The sequence below is a fragment of the Bombina bombina genome, chromosome 6 (assembly GCF_027579735.1).
Source record: "Bombina bombina isolate aBomBom1 chromosome 6, aBomBom1.pri, whole genome shotgun sequence".
NCBI classification, from domain to species: Eukaryota; Metazoa; Chordata; class Amphibia; order Anura; family Bombinatoridae; genus Bombina; species Bombina bombina.
In genome coordinates this window covers 914855142-914873126 of record NC_069504.1, presented here as the reverse complement: position 1 = coordinate 914873126, position 17985 = coordinate 914855142, and the positions used below count along the sequence as shown (strand labels likewise).

General features: G+C 39.8%; 1 protein-coding gene across 3 annotated transcripts in view; it reads right to left on the bottom strand.

Moving 5' to 3' along the window:
• Nucleotides 1-17985, bottom strand: part of FBXW11 (F-box and WD repeat domain containing 11) — a 240270-nt gene that overhangs the window by 164074 nt on the left and 58211 nt on the right. For all 3 annotated transcript variants that reach the window (XM_053718555.1, XM_053718556.1, XM_053718557.1), the window contains 2 exons: nucleotides 16307-16369; nucleotides 14779-15004 (listed from right to left, as the gene is read on the bottom strand). In XM_053718555.1, the coding sequence (XP_053574530.1) occupies nucleotides 14779-15004; nucleotides 16307-16369 (289 nt within the window). The remainder of the gene's footprint in view (nucleotides 1-14778; nucleotides 15005-16306; nucleotides 16370-17985) is intronic.

Here is a 17985-nt window from a genome sequence, read left to right as displayed (position 1 = left end):
ATACAGAACATAGGTTATCTGAAGGGTCAGACATGTTTGACAGACTTAAACAGATCTTCAATGCAATAAAAATTATTTTTGACAAAAACGTTACTGTGTCTTTAAATAATAAAGGTGCACACTTTATTACTAAAACATCAAAAAACCATCAAATAAACATCCGATTTTAATGAAATTTTCACCAGTGTCTTAATGCTTTGAAATGATTGCACACAAATTTTCAGACCAATTAACCCCTTAATGCCCAAACCGGAGCTAATAACGGCAATTAACCTGTTAAAAACACTACAGTACTATGCCACAGCTTCCACTGTGGCCTTTACCTTCCTTAGGGATTATTTTTGTAGGAAATAAGCCTCTCTGGAGTCTTTTCTGATGCCTCTGGACTCCCCACATGAAGCTGCATGAACTGCCTAAGCAAAACAACTGTGCAATTGAGGCCTGAAAATGAGGCCTCCTCCCTCTTCATTCCAGAGTGGAGGGGCCTTTCTGACTAGAATAGGTGTCCAAATAAGTGCCAGGCGCAAAATAAAACCCCAAAAGTCTTAAAAAACACCTTATTTATTTATAGTGAAAACATGCTAAAAAGCAATCGATTTAGCCCACAATAGTGTCAACCAGCATACAGCCCTTAATATAAGCCATAATTTTATACAGAGTCTAAGAAAAATGGCTTACCTATCCCAGAGGGGATTGCTGACAGTCTTCTAGCATTACTAGGTCTTGTTAGAAAAATGACTGATCATACTTGAAGCAGTTAAGCCTGCAAACTGTTCCCCCCAACTGAAGTTATCTTCATCACTTTCATCTTTCATCTTCATCACTTTCTGCTGCAGAGTAAATAGTACAAGCCGGCACTATTTTAAAATAAACTCTTGATAGAAAAAACTACAACTAAACACCACATAGCATCTCCACGTAAAGAGTACTAGTTAGAGCGGCAAAGAGAATGACTGGGGGGCGGAGCCTGAGGGGAGCTATATGGACAGCTCTGCTGTGTGCTCTCTTTGCCACTTCCTGTAGGGATTGAGAATATCCCACAAGTAAGGATGAAGCCGTGAACCGGATACACCAATGTAGGAGAAATGAGGAATAAATGGGAGAAAAAAAAAAAAAACACACACTTTTTCTAACTTTGACCCCCAAAATCTGCTACACATCTACAACCACCAAAAAAAAACATGCTAAATAGTTTCTAAATTTTGTCCTAAGTTTAGAAATACCCAATGTTTACATGTTCTTTGCTTTTTTGCAATTTATAGGGCACTTTGCTATTCCAAACCACTTTTTTTTTTCAAGATTAGTGTTAGTTACATTGGGACACTGATATGTCAGAAATCCCTGAATATCCCTTGACATGTATATATTTTTTTTAGTAGACAACCCAAAGTATTGATCTAGGCCCATTTTGGAATATTTCATGCCACCATTTCACCGCCAAATGCGATCAAATAAAAAAAAAATCGTTCACTTTTTCACAAATTTTTTTCACAATCTTTAGGTTTCCCCCTGAAATTATTTACAAACAGCTTGTGCAATTATGGCACAAGTGGTTGTAAATGGTTCTCTGGGATCCTCTTTGTTCAGAAATAGCAGGCATATATGGCTTTGGCATTGCTTTTTGGTAATTACAAGGCCGCTAAATGCCGCTGCGCACCACACGTGTATTATGCCCAGCAGTGAAGGGGTTAATTAGGGAGCTTGTAGGGTTAATTGTAGCTTTAGTGTAGTAGACAACCTAAAGTATTGATCTAGGCCCATTTTGGAATATGTCATGCCACCATTTCACCGCCAAATGTGATCAAATAAAAAAGAAAATGTAAAATGTTTCACAATTTTAGGTTTCTCACTGAAATTATTTACAAAACAACTTGTGCAATTATGGCACAAATAGTTGTAAAAGCGTATCTGGGATCCCCTTTTTTCAGAAATAGCAGACATATATGGCTTTGGCGTTGCTTTTTGGTAATTAGGCCTCTACATGCCGATGCGCACCACATTTGTATTGTGCCCTGCAGTGGCCAGGTTAATTAGGTAGGGTTAATTTTAGCTTTAGCGTAGAGATCAGCCTCCCACCTGACACATCCCACCCCCTGAACTCTGCCTGAACCCCTAAAATAGCTCTCCCCCCCTGCCTTACAATTGTCACCGCCATTTTAAGTACTGGCAGAAAGTCTGCCAGTAATAAAAAAACATAATTTATGTAAGAACTTACCTGATAAATTCATTTCTTTCATATTAGCAAGAGTCCATGAGCTAGTGACGTATGGGATATACATTCCTACCAGGAGGGGCAAAGTTTCCCAAACCTTAAAATGCCTATAAATACACCCCTCACCACACCCACAATTCAGTTTAACGAATAGCCAAGAAGTGGGGTGATAAGAAAAAAGTGCGAAAGCATATAAAAGAAGGAATTGGAATAATTGTGCTTTATACAAAAAAATCATAACCACCACAAAAAAGGGCGGGCCTCATGGACTCTTGCTAATATGAAAGAAATGAATTTATCAGGTAAGTTCTTACATAAATTATGTTTTCTTTCATGTAATTAGCAAGAGTCCATGAGCTAGTGACGTATGGGATAATGACTACCCAAGATGTGGATCTTTCCACACAAGAGTCACTAGAGAGGGAGGGATAAAATAAAGACAGCCAATTCCTGCTGAAAATAATCCACACCCAAAATAAAGTTTAATGAAAAACATAAGCAGAAGATTCAAACTGAAACCGCTGCCTGAAGTACTTTTCTACCAAAAACTGCTTCAGAAGAAGAAAATACAACAAAATGGTAGAATTTGGTAAAAGTATGCAAAGAGAACCAAGTTGCCACTTTGCAAATCTGATCAACCGAAGCTTCATTCCTAAACGCCCAGGAAGTAGAAACTGACCTAGTAGAATGAGCTGTAATCCTATGAGGCGGAGTCTTACCCGACTCAAAATAGGTAAGATGAAATAAAGATTTCAACCAAGATGCCAAAGAAATGGCAGAAGTTTTCTGGCTTTTCTAAAACCGGAAAAGATAACAAATAAACCAGAAGTCTTTCGGAAAGACTTAATAGCTTCAACATAATATTTCAAAGCTCTAATAACATCCAAAGAATGCAACGATTTCTTCTTAGAATTCTTAGGATTAGGACATAATGAAGGAACCACAATGTCTCTACTAATGTTGTTGGAATTCACAACTTAGGTAAAAATTCAAAAGAAGTTCGCAACACCGCCTTATCCTGATGAAAAATCAGAAAAGGAGACTCACAAGAAAGAGCAGATAATTCAGAAACTCTTCTGGCAGAAGAGATGGCCAAAAGGAACAAAACTTTCCAAGAAAGTAATTTAATATCCAATGAATGCATAGGTTCAAAATGGAGGAGCTTGAAGAGCCCCCAGAACCAAATTCAAACTCCAAGGAGGAGAAATTGACTTAATGACAGGCTTTATACGAACCAAAGCTTGTACAAAACAATGAATATCAGGAAGAATAGCAATCTTTCTGTGAAAAAGAACAGAAAGAGCAGAGATTTGACCTTTCAAGGAACTTGCGGACAAACCCTTATCTAAACCATCCTGAAGAAATTGTAATATTCTTGGTATTCTAAAAGAATGCCAAGAAAAATGATGAGAAAGACACCAAGAAATATAAGTCTTCCAGACTCTATAATATATCTCTCTGGATACAGATTTACGAGCCTGTAACATAGTATTAATCACAGAGTCAGAGAAACCTCTTTGACCAAGAATCAATCGTTCAATCTCCATACCTTTAAATTTAAGGATTTCAGATCCTGATGGAAAAAAGGACCTTGAGACAAAAGGTCTGGTCTTAACGGAAGAGTCCACGGTTGGCAAGAGGCCATCCGGACAAGATCCTCATACCAAAACCTGTGAGGCCATGCCGGAGCTACCAGCAGAACAAACGAGCATTCCTTCAGAATCTTGGAGATTACTCTTGGAAGAAGAACTAGAGGCGGAAAGATATAGGCAGGATGATACTTCCAAGGAAGTGAAAATGCATCCACTGCCTCCGCCTGAGGATCCCGGGATCTGGACAGATACCTGGGAAGTTTCTTGTTTAGATGAGAAGCCATCAGATCTATTTCTGGAAGTTCCCACATTTGAACAATCTGAAGAAATACCTCTGGGTGAAGAGACCATTCGCCCGGATGCAACGTTTGGCGACTGAGATAATCCGCTTTCCAATTGCCCATACCTGGGATATAAACCGCAGAGATTAGACAGGAGCTGGATTCCGCCCAAACCAAAATTCGAGATACTTCTTTCATAGCCAGAGGACTGTGAGTCCCTCCTTGATGATTGATGTATGCCACAGTTGTGACATTGTCTTATCTGAAAACAAATGAACAACTCTCTCTTCGGAAGAGGCCAAGACTGAAGAGCTCTGAAAATTGCACGGAGTTCCAAAATATTGATCGGAAATCTCACCTCCTGAGATTCCCAAACCCCTTGTGCCGTCAGATACCCCCACACAGCTCCCCAACCTGTAAAACTAGCATCTGTTGAGATTATAGTCCAGGTCGGAAGAACAAAGAAGCCCCCTGAACTAAACAATGGTGATCTGTCCACCATGTCAGAGAGTGTCGTAAAATCGGTTTAAAGATATTAATTGAGATATCTTTGAGTAATCCCTGCACCATTGGTTCAGCATACAGAGCTGAAGAGGTCGCATGTGAAAACGAGCAAAGGAGATCGCATCTGATGCGGCAGTCCTAAGACCCAACATTTCCATGCATAAGGCTACCAAAGGGAATGATTGTGACTGAAGGTTTTGACAAGCTGATATCAATGTTAAACTTCTCTTGTCTGACAAGGACAGAGTCATAGACACTGAATTTATCTAGAAACCTAAAAAGGTTACCCTTGTCTGAGGAATCAATGAACTGATTGGTAAATTGATCCTCCAACCATGAACTTGAAGAAACAACACAAGTCGATACGTATGAGATTCTACGAAAATGAGAAGACTGAGCAAGTACCAAGATATCGTCCAAATAAAGAAATACCAAAACCCTATTCTCTGATTACAGAAAGAAGGGCACCGAGAACCTTTGAAAAAAATTCTTGGAACTGAGGCTAGGCCAAACGGTAGAGCCACAAAACTGGTAATGCTTGTCTAAAAAGAGAATCTCAGACACTAAAAGTAATCTGGATGAATCGGAATATGCAGATACACATCCTGTAAATCTATTGTAGACATAAAATGCCCTTGCTAAACAAAAGGCAGGATAGTCCTACAGTAACCATCTTGAATGTTGGTATCCTAACATAACGATTCAATAATGATAGATCCAGAACTGGTCTGAAGGAATTGACCTTCTTTGGTACAATGAAGAGATAAAATAAAACCCCAGCCCCTGTTCCAGAACTGGAACTGGCATAAATACTCCAGCCAACTCTAGATCTGAAACACATTTCAGAAATGCTGAGCCTTGCTGTGTTAACTGGGACACGGGAAAGAAAAGAATCTCTTAGCAGGAGGCCTTAACTTGAAGCCAATTCTGTACCTTTCTGAAACAATGTTTCTGAAACCAGAGATTAAGAACGGAATTGATCCAAATTTCTTTGAAGAAAACGTAATCTGCCCCATACCAGCTGAGCTGGAATAAGGGCCGCACCTTCATAGGTACTTAGGAGCTGGCTATAGGTTTCTATAAAGCTCGGATATATTCCAAACTGGAAATAGTTTCCAAACTGATACCGCTCCTGAGGATGAAGGATCAGGCTTTTGTTCCTTGTTGTGAGGAAAGGAACGAAATGATTATTTACCCTGGAAAGAAAGGGAAAGCAAAGTTGACTTAGAAGACATGTCAGCATTCCAAGTTTAATCCATAAAGCTTTTCTAGCTAAAATAGCTAGAGACATATACCTGACATCAACTCTAATGATATCAAAAGATGGTATCACCAATAAAATTATTAGCATGTTATAGAATAATAATAATGCTATAAAATTATGATCTATTACTTGTTGCGCTAAAGCTTCTAACCAAAAAGTTGAAGCTGCAGCAACATCCGCTAAAAATATAGCAGGTCTAAGAAGATTACCTGAACATAAGTAAGCTTTTCTTAGAAAGGATTCAATTTTTCCTATCTAAAGGATCCTTAAATGAAGTACTATCTGCCATAGGAATAGTAGTACATTAGCAGGAGTAGAGACAGCCCCATAACCTTAGGGATTTTTGTCCCAAAAAACTCTAATCTGTCAGATGGCACAGGATATAATTTGCTTAAACGTCTAGAAGGAGTAAATAAATTACCCAAATTATTCCATTCCCTGGAAATTACTTCAGAAATAGCATCAGGGAGATAAAACACTTCTGGAATAACTACCTTATTTAAACGTTTACATTTAGTATCAAGAGGACCAGAATCCTCTATTTCTAATGCAAATAACACTTCTTTAAGTAAAGAACGAATAAATTCCATCTTGAACAAATACAAAGATTTATCAGCATCAAAATGATGATGTTCATTTAAAAATTCATCTGAAAAAAAGAGAAGTTTTAAAAGACTTTTATGTATACTAGAAGGAGAAATAACAGACATAGCCTTCTTAATGGATTTAAAATAAAATCTCTTATGTTAACAGGAACACTCTGAAAATTAGATGTTGACGGAACAGCAACAGGTAATGTAACAGTACTAAAGGAAATTTTATCTGCATTAATAAGTTTGACATGACATGCAATACAAATAACAGCTGGAGAAACAGATACCAAAAGTTTATAGCAGACTTAGCTTGGTAGCTCCAGCACTGTGCAGTGATTTTCCTGTAGTAACTTCTGACTCAGTTGCAACGTGGAACATCTTGCAATATGTAAAAGAAAAAAACAACATATAAAGCAAAATTGATCAAATTCCTTAAATGACAGTTTCAGGAATGGGAAAAAAATGCCAGTGAACAAGCTTCTAGCAACCAGAAGCAATAAATAATGAGACTTAAATAATGTGGAGACAAAAATGACGCCCAAATTTTTTAGCGCCAAAAAAGACGCCCACATTATTTGGCGCCTAAATGCTTTTGGCGCCAAAAATGACGCCACATCCGGAACGCCGACATCTTTGGCGCAAAATAACGTCAAAGCATTCTTTCACACGTATGACGCCGGAAACGGAAATAGAATTTTCGCGCCAAAAAAGTCCGCGCCAAGAATGACGCAATAAAATGAAGCATTTTCAGCCCCCGCGAGCCTAACAGCCCACAGGGAAAAAGTCAAATTTTAAGGTAAAATATGTTAAATTAAAATGCATTATCCCAAATATGAAACTGACTGTCTGAAAATAAGGAAAGTTGAACATTCTGAGTCAAGGCAAATAAATGTTTGAATACATATATTTAGAACTTTATAAACAAAGTGCCCAACCATAGCTAGGAGTGTCACAGAAAATAAGACTTACTTACCCCAGGACACTCATCTACATATAGCAGATAGCCAAACCAGTACTGAAACGAGAATCAGCAGAGGTAATGGTATATATAAGAGTATATCGTCGATCTGAAAAGGGAGGTAAGAGATGAATCTCTACGACCGATAACAGAGAACCTATGAAATAGACCCCTTAGAAGGAGATCACTGCATTCAAATAGGCAATACTCTCCTCACATCCCTCTGACATTCACTGCACGCTGAGAGGAAAACCGGGCTCCAACTTGCTGCGGAGCGCATATCAACGTAGAATCTAGCACAAACTTACTTCACCACCTCCATCGGAGGCAAAGTTTGTAAAACTGAATTGTGGGTGTGGTGAGGGGTGTATTTATAGGCATTTTAAGGTTTGGGAAACTTTGCCCCTCCTGGTAGGAATGTATATCCCATACGTCACTAGCTCATGGACTCTTGCTAATTACATGAAAGAAACAGAATTTATGCTTACCTGATAAATTACTTTCCGGTCCACGGCGTCATCCATAACTTGTGGGAATATCTCTTCCCCAACAGGAAATGGCAAAGAGTACAGCAAAAGCTGTCCATATAGTCCCTCCTAGGCTCCGCCCACCCCAGTCATTTGACCGACAGACAGGAGAAAAACAGGAGAAACTATAGGGTGCCGTGGTGACTGTAGTTAAAGAAATAAATTCATCAAACCTGATTAAAAAAAACCAGGGCGGGCCGTGGACCGGACACACCGTTGGAGAAAGTAATTTATCAGGTAAGCATAAATTCTGTTTTCTCCAACATTGGTGTGTCCGGTCCACGGCGTCATCCATAACTTGTGGGAACCAATACCAAAGCTTTAGGACACGGATGAAGGGAGGGAGCCAATCAGGTTGCCTAAACGGAAGGCACCATGGCTTGCAAAACCTTTCTCCCAAAAATAGCCTCCGAAGAAGCAAAAGTATCAAATTTGTAGAATTTGGCAAAAGTGTGCAGGGAAGACCAAGTCGCTGCCTTACATATCTGATCAACAGAAGCCTCGTTCTTGAAAGCTCATGTGGAAGCCACAGCCCTAGCAGAGTGAGCTGTGATGCGTTCAGGAGGCTGCCGTCCGGCAGTCTCGTAAGCCAATCGGATGATGCTTTTCAGCCAAAAGGAAAGAGAGGTAGCAGTAGCTTTTTGACCTCTCCTCTTGCCAGAATAAACGACAAACAGAGAAGACGTTTGTCTGAAATCCTTTGTTGCTTCTAAATAGAACTTTAAAGCACGAACTACATCTAGATTGTGTAACAAACGTTCCTTCTTTGAAACTGGATTCGGACACAAAGAAGGTACAACTATTTCCTGGTTAATATTCTTGTTGGAAACAACCTTTGGAAGAAAACCAGGTTTAGTACGCAAAACAACCTTATCTGAATGGAACACCAGATAGGGCGGATTACACTGCAGAGCAGATAACTCAGAAACTCTTCTAGCAGAAGAAATAGCAACCAAAAACAGAACTTTCCAAGATAACATCTTGATATCTATGGAATGTAGAGGTTCAAACGGAACCCCTTGAAGAACTGAAAGAACTAAAAGAACTAAATTCAGACTCCAGGGAGGAGTCAAAGGTCTGTAAACAGGCTTGATCCTGACCAAAGCCTGAACAAAAGCTTGAACATCAGGCACAGCTGCCAGTCGTTTGTGTAATAAGACAGATAAAGCAGAAATCTGTCCCTTTAGAGAACTCGCTGATAATCCCTTATCCAATCCTTCTTGGAGAAAAGAAAGGATCCTAGGAATTTTGATCTTACTCCATGAGAATCCCTTGGATTCACACCAACAGATATATCTTTTCCATATTTTATGGTAAATCTTCCCAGTTACAGGTTTTCTGGCTTGTATCTATTACAGAATCCGAAAACCCACGCTTAGATAAAATCAAGCGTTCAATTTCCAAGCCATTAGCTGAAGGGAAACTAGATTTGGATGTTCGAATGGACCTTGTACTAGAAGATCCTGTCTCAAAAGGTAGCTTCCATGGTGGAGCCGATGACATATTCACCAGGTCTGCATACCAAGTCCTGCGTGGCCACGCAGGAGCTATCAAGATCAGAGGCCCTCTCCTGCTTGATCCTGGCTACCAGCCTGGGAATGAGAGGAAACGGTGGAAACACATAAGCTAGGTTGAAGGTCCAAGGTGCTACTAATGCATCCACTAGAGTCGCCTTGGGATCCCTGGATCTGGACCCGTAGCAAGGAACCTTGAAGTTCTGACGAGACGCCATTAGATCCATGTCTGGAATGCCCCATAATTGAGTCAACTGGGCAAAGATCTCCGGGTGGAGTTCCCACTCCCCCAGATGGAATGTCTGACGACTCAGATAATCCGCCTCCCAGTTTTCCACTCCTGGGATGTGGATCGCAGATAGGTGGCAGGAGTGATCCTCCGCCCATTTTATGATTTTGGTCACTTCTCTCATCGCCAGGGAACTCCTTGTTCCCCCCTGATGATTGATGTAAGCAACAGTCGTCATGTTGTCTGATTGGAATCTTATGAATCTGGCCTTTGCTAGTTGAGGCCAAGCCTTGAGAGCATTGAATATCGCTCTCAGTTCCAGAATGTTTATCGGGAGAAGAGACTCTTCCCGAGACCATAGCCCCTGAGCTTTCAGGGAGTTCCAGACCGCGCCCCAGCCCACTAGACTGGCGTCGGTCGTGACGATGACCCACTCTGGTCTGCGGAAACTCATTCCCTGGGACAGGTGATCCTGGGTTAGCCACCAACGGAGTGAGTGTCTGGAGACAAGTTTGTATAGTCCCCATTCCACTGTTTCAGCATGCACAGTTGTAATGGTCTTAGATGAATTCGCGCAAAAGGAACTATGTCCATTGCTGCAACCATCAACCCTACTACTTCCATGCACTGAGCTATGGAAGGACGTGGAACAGAATGAAGAACTTGACAAGCGCTTAGAAGTTTTGACTTTCTGACATCTGTCAGGAAAATCTTCATTTCTAAAGAATCTATTATTGTCCCCAAGAAAGGGACTCTTGTCGACAGAGACAGGGAACTTTTTTCTATGTTCACTTTCCATCCGTGAGATCTGAGAAAGGCCAGAACGATGTCTGTGTGAGCCTTTGCCTTTGAAAGAGACGACGCTTGTATCAGAATGTCGTCCAAATAAGGTGCCACTGCAATGCCCCTTGGTCTTAGAACCGCTAGAAGGGACCCGAGTACCTTTGTGAAAATCCTTGGAGCAGTGGCTAGTCCGAATGGGAGAGCCACAAACTGGTAATGTTTGTCCAGAAAGGCGAACCTTAGGAACTGATGATGATCTTTGTGGATAGGAATATGTAGATACGCATCCTTTAGATCCACGGTAGTCATAAATTGACCCTCCTGGATTGTAGGTAAAATCGTTCGAATGGTTTCCATTTTGAACGATGGCACTCTGAGAAATTTGTTTAGGATCTTTAAATCCAGAATTGGTCTGAAAGTTCCCTCTTTTTTGGGAACTACAAACAGATTTGAGTAGAACCCCATTCCTTGTTCCACGGATGGAACTGGGTGTATCACTCCCATTTTTAACAGGTCTTCTACACAATGTAAGAATGCCTGTCTCTTTATTTGGTTTGAAGATAAGTGAGACATGTGGAACCTTCCCCTTGGGGGTAGTTCCTTGAATTCCAGAAGATAACCCTGAGAAACTATTTCTAGTGCCCAGGGATCCTGAACATCTCTTGCCCAAGCCTGAGCGAAGAGAGAGAGAGTCTGCCCCCTACTAGATCCGGTCCTGGATCGGGGGCTACTCCTTTATGCTGTTTTGTTAGCAGCAGCAGGTTTCTTGGCCTGCTTACCCTTGTTCCAGCCTTGCATTGGTTTCCAAGCTGGTTTGGTTTGCGAAGCATTACCCTCTTGTCTAGAGGCTGCAGAGTTGGAGGCCGGTCCGTTCCTGAAATTGCGAAAGGAACGAAAATTAGACTTATTCTTGGCTTTGAAAGGCCTATCTTGTGGGAGGGCGTGGCCCTTACCCCCAGTGATGTCTGAGATAATCTCTTTCAATTCTGGCCCAAAAAGAGTTTTACCCTTGAAGGGGATATTAAGCAATTTTGTCTTGGAAGATACATCCGCTGACCAAGACTTTAGCCAGAGCACTCTGCGCGCCACAATTGCAAAACCAGAATTTTTCGCCGCTAATCTAGCTAACTGCAAAGCGGCATCTAAAATAAAGGAATTGGCTAACTTAAGTGCGTGAACTCTGTCCATAACCTCCTCATACGGAGTCTCTCTACTGAGCAACTTTTCTAGTTCCTCGAACCAGAACCACGCTGCTGTAGTGACAGGAATAATACACGAAATAGGTTGCAGGAGGTAACCTTGCTGTACAAAAATCTTTTTAAGCAAACCCTCCAATTTTTTATCCATAGGATCTTTGAAAGCACAATTATCCTCGATAGGAATAGTAGTGCGCTTGGCTAGTGTAGAAACTGCCCCCTCGACCTTAGGGACTGTCTGCCATAAGTCCTTTCTGGGGTCGACCATAGGAAATAATTTCTTAAATATAGGAGGGGGAACAAAAGGTATGCCGGGCTTCTCCCACTCATTCACTATGTCCGCCACCCGCTTGGGTATAGGAAAAGCGTCGGGGTGCACCGGAACCTCTAGGAACTTGTCCATCTTGCACAATTTTTCTGGAATGACCAGGTTGTCACAATCATCCAGAGTAGATAACACCTCCTTAAGCAGTGAGCGGAGATGCTCTAATTTAAATGTCACAACATCAGGTTCTGCCTGTTGAGAAATTCTACCTGAATCTGAAATTTCCCCATCTGACAAAACCTCCCTCATGGCCCCTTCAGATTGGTGTGAGGGTATGACAGAGCAATTATCAGCGCCCTCCTGCTCTACAGTGTTTAAAACAGAGCAATCGCGCTCTCTCTGATATGCAGGCATTTTGGATAAAATATTTGCTATGGAGTTATCCATTACTGCCGTCAATTGTTGCATAGTAATAAGCATTGGCGCGCTAGAAGTACTAGGGGTCTCCTGTGTGGGCAAAACTGGTGTAGACACAGAAGGAGATGATGTAGAACTATGTCTACTCCCTTCATCTGATGAATCATCTTGGGCAACTTTACTCTCTGTGGCAGTACTGTCCTTACTTTGTTTGGACGCTATGGCACAATTATTACACAATGTTGAAGGGGGAGACACATTGGCTTCCATACATACAGAACATAGTTTATCTGAAGGCACAGACATGTTAAACAGGCTTAAACTTGTCAATACAGTACAAAAAACGTTTTTTAAACAAAACCGTTACTGTCTCTTTAAATTTTAAACAGTGCACACTTTATTACTGAATATGTGAAAAACTATGAAGGAATTGTTCAAATTAAACCAAATTTTCACCACAGTGTCTTAAAGCATTCAAAGTATTGCACCCCAAATTTGAGACCGAAGAAACCGGAGCCGGTTACAGTTTTAACCTCTCTACAGTCCCAGCTACAGCCTTTGCTGCGACTTTACCAAACCCAGGGGGTATACGATACCAAATGAAGCCTTCTAGGAACCTTTTCAACAACTTTCAGACCCAAACACATGCAGCTGCATGTCCTGCTCTCAAAGTAACTGTGCAGTAATGGCGCGAAAATGAGGCTCAGCCTACTACAGGGAGGCCCTTCCTGACTGAAAAGGTGTCTAAACCAGTGCCTGACGTTAAAAAAAAAAACGTTCCCCAAAGTTTATAAGTGTGAATATCAATATCAAGCTTCATAAAATGCCCAAATAAAGCAATCGATCTTGCCCATAAAAGTGTCTACCAGTTTTATAGCCCATATTAAGCCCTTTGTTCTGTTTGAGACTAAGAAAATGGCTTACCGGTCCCCATGAGGGGAAATGACAGCCTTCCAGCATTACATAGTCTTGTTAGAAAAATGGCTGGTCATACCTTAAGCAGAAAAGTCTGCTAACTGTTTCCCCCAACTGAAGTTATTTCATCTCAACAGTCCTATGTGGAAACAGCAAACGATTTTAGTTACTGCTGCTAAAACCATATTCCTCTCACAAACAGAACTCTTCATCTTTTTCTGTTTCAGAGTAAATAGTACATACCAGCACTATTTTAAAATAACAAACTCTTGATAGTAGAATAAAAAACTACAACTAAACACCATATACTCTTCACCATCTCCGTGGAGATGTTGCCTGTGCAACGGCAAAGAGAATGACTGGGGTGGGCGGAGCCTAGGAGGGACTATATGGACAGCTTTTGCTGTACTCTTTGCCATTTCCTGTTGGGGAAGAGATATTCCCACAAGTTATGAATGACGCCGTGGACCGGACACACCAATGTTGGAGAAAAAAAATCTAAAATACATTTTATTATTATTTTTTTTAATTGATTCTGCAGTGTTGGATCCCCTCTTAGCCCCCAACCTCCCTGATCCCCCTCATACAGCTCTCTAACCCTCCCCCCTCTAGCTATTTGCCGCCATCTTGGGTACTGGCAGCTGTCTGCCAGTACCCAGTTTGTCCCTAAAAACTGTATTTTAATTACTTATTTTTATAAAACATTTTCTGTAGTGTAGCTGCCCCCCCCTCAATATTCTACCTCCCTTCCCCTCCCAGATCTCTTTCCCAATCCCAAGAGAGCCCCACCATCGTTACATTCATTTTTTTTTTTATATGAACAATCTTGCTGATCGCCGCGCGTGCACGCGCCCCCCCCCCCGCCCCCCCCCCCCCCCCCTCGCCGCTTCCGCCGCCGACAAGTAACATTATCGGGAGGTGATCGGACAGGAGGGACATTGAAGGGCTTCTCACCGGCCTCACAACTGAACTGATGCTCTCACCAACGCTTGCCGACATCAATGCACGATGCAGAGAGGGCCACAGAGTGTCTCTCTGCATCGGACTACTAAAAATTGTTATTGCAGGATGCCTCAATATCGAGGCATCACTGCAATAACAGGAAAGCGGCTGGAAGTGATCAGGATCACTTCCACCGCTTTCAAAGACCAACGACGTAGGGGTACGTCCTTGGTCGTTAACTGCATTTTTTTGCAGGACGTACCCCATACTTCGTTAAGGGGTTAATTGCTTGCTACTCATTTTCAAATCAATGTGCTGATAAGTTTACTAGCTATGATAAATGGTTTCCTTACAGACAAGTGAAAATATAGCCCCTTGTGCACTAATTGTATTTATACAATGGCTTGTCAAAATATTTAATACTCAACATTTAAAGAGTGTTTAAAAAAAAAAAAAAAAAAACTTGCAATAGCACTTTTTTTTTTTTTTTCAAACAAAGACTTGCAATAGCACTTTTTTTTTTTTTTCAAACAAAGACTTGCAATAGCACTTTTTTTTTTTTTTTTAAGTGTTCAGAAAGACTTACCTGGCAGTGCTGTAATGAAGTCTCGTTGTAACATGGGTTTCAAATAAGAGTTTATATGTCCGTGCTGATAGTGACACATCCGGGAAATAAGGTGTTCCACAAACTCAACTTGGTCAGATTCAGACCATTGGTCAAAAAACTTTATGCACAAGTCTTTTTCTTTTTCGTAGTTTCCTTCAGATGCCCGTTTTCTTGGTACAATCACTGATGATGTTCCATTACTAATCTAAAGTAACGGGGAAAACAGATGGTAAAATCACAAACAAGTTAAAGGGACATGAAACACCAAATGTATCTATCATGATTCAGATTGAGAATGCCATTTAAAGCAACTTTCCAATTTACTTCTATTATCTAAATGTGATTTATTCTATTGTTCTCCTTTCTTGAAGAAGCAATAATTCTTTAATAAGAGGTAGCTGAATGCATTGGGTCAGCCAATAATAAACATATGTGCAGCCACCAATCACCAGTTCCTGAGCCTACCTAGGAATAATTTACAACAAAGGATACCAAAAGAACAAACCAAAGATAGGGATACATTATATTAAAACCAACACATTTAACTTTAAAATTGAATTTGCGCCCATACGGTATTTCTTTTTAAACTGATGCTTATTAGAAATGTCAAAGTTGAGGGACAATCGCTATGTTTTTGTTATTGGAAAGCTAAATCATTTCAGGGTGCACGTCCCAAAACTACCAGAAACTTGCTTAACGTGACTGTAAACATCTTGTAATGACAAGACTTTACTGTTGTGTTGCTATAACATATCAGTCTTAACAGTTTTAAAGAAACATCCTTTTCCTTTTTACAGCAATTAGTTTTTAATAGCCAAATTCCACCCATCATCTGCCTTATTTAAAATTAGCCAAATGTGATCTTTAGTCGACAGACAAGACTAGCCACTGTCAAAGTTAGCATAAAAATGCGATCTGTGCACAGTTTAAGTTTGTTTAAATTTAAAGGGATTATCTATCTTTTTAAACAGTACAAATTCTGGAGTAGATAATCCCTTTATTACTCATTCCCTAGTTTTGCATAACCAACAACTTTTATAGTAATAAACTTTTTACCTCTAAGTCTCTGCAGACTGCCCCCTTATCTTAGTTCTTTTGACAGACATGCATTTTAGCCAATAATTGCTGACTCTTAAATATCTCCATGGGAGTGAGCACAATGATATCTACATGAACTAGCAGTGTCTGTCAAAAAGCACTGAGATAAGAGGCATTTCCACGGCTTAGAAATTAGCATATGAGCCTACCTAGGTTTAGCTTTCCACAAAGAATACCAGGAGAGCAAAACAAAATTTGATAGCAAAAAGTAAAATTGTCTGGGTGGAGACAGACCAGATTTTTGGGATATTCCTGTGTGAAATTAAACCAAGTACCTGAGCCACTGACTCACCTGTACTCACACTGGAATATCACTAAATTCCAGTCTCCAGCACTTACATTTAAAAAAATTACATCCCTGATCAAATAAAGTCTAAACTGTTTAAAAGCATAAAAAAGCCAATCTTACCTGCCATATTGTATTCTTCTTTGGAGACTCATCTTCATTCAGACCATCCATTACTGAAGTGTTCTAAATAAAAAAGGGAAAAAAAAAAGAAAAAAAGATAAAATGATCTTTTTCCTCGTAAGTTTAAAAAGACATGTCTGCTTTACTTTAACACTAGCATAAAATAAAAATGTAATAAAACGTTGGAAAATCAAATCTTATGAAAAAAAAAAATCTAAAAAATAAAGCATGATACGTTAAAAAAACATAATTTAGAGTTGAAAGAATAGACGTTGAAAGCATCACTGTGAAACATGACAAGTATACATTATAGGGTGGCTATAATAGATCTGAGAATCGTCTTAAACCTGAAGCTTATGAAACTTTGTTAAATTTTTATAAAAGGACATCCCAGGCATAGCTCAACCTTTTTCAAAATCTAGAAGATTTCCCCCCCCACACACACACACGCACAGTTTTCAGTGTATGAGCATGCATTTATGTATTTATATAAACCTTATACTTGAAGTAGAACCATATCAATACAGAATAGGGCTGCAACTAACGATTTTCATAATCTATTAATTGGCCAATTATTTTTTCGATTAATCGGATAAAAATAAAAAAAATATATTTTTTTTCCCTATATTTAAAATAAAATCCACATACTGAGCGTTATAAACATAAACTTCAGACTAAAACTTTACATTAAAACAACTGTTGGTCCAATTTTTTAAGCAGCCGATTTTTTTTTTTTTTTTATAATTAAGCAAAACAAAACCACAAACTGTTTGAAAAAAGGTAGACCTAGTAAGAGGTAGACTATCACTGTTTATCACATTCTGTTATTCACTCTTTCAGAAATTTTGCATTGAAATGCAAAAATGTCATCGTGACCACACGCGTCTTTTTTGCAAGCTATTTTGCCTGCAGCAGAGAAGAGGCACTCAGATGGTGTTGAGGTGTCTGAGATGCATAAATAGGGTTTTGCCAATTTCACCAAGGTGAGATATTTATATTCGTTAGTTCTCCACCAATGCAAGGGGCCTCTCAACAAAGTAAGCCTGGACTTCATTTTAACATAAAATATCTTGAATATCTATATGCAGTGGTAAACCGCCATTCATAAGGTTAGGGGGAAAAATATCTAGTCCACTCTTAAAATAACACACTTAGAGGTTGAATTTGGTACATATTCCAATTAATTAAAAATGGAAAGAAAAAAAAGGCAAAAGGGCTAAAAACTAAATATCAGTAAAAGGACACAACCTTACACATTTATCTATAGAGTACATATATCAGCAATAGCAATAGCAAATTGTGCAAACAGGTAATAGGGACATCAATTAACAAATGCCATCAATCTAGTTATAGGTGTAAATAACAAGCTCAGCACTACATCATGCAAAAGCATAGCCCCAAATCCCCTGATGTTATATAAACAATCCAAATTATGACTTCTATTTTATTTCTGGGTTGCACATAAGACAGGAGTAGTTGTAAACTTAAAAAGAAACTTATACTGTCCTAAAATAGTGAAAAGTAAAAATTTCTGTAGACGTCCTTTAGGCTAAGGGCATAACCATAAAACACAATACCATGTGCAGGAGATCATTGGAGTAGAGCAGCTGGTGCTGTGCACAGACCAACTAACTGCAAACCATTTTCATAATCTATTATGCCGATTAGTTGTTGCAGCT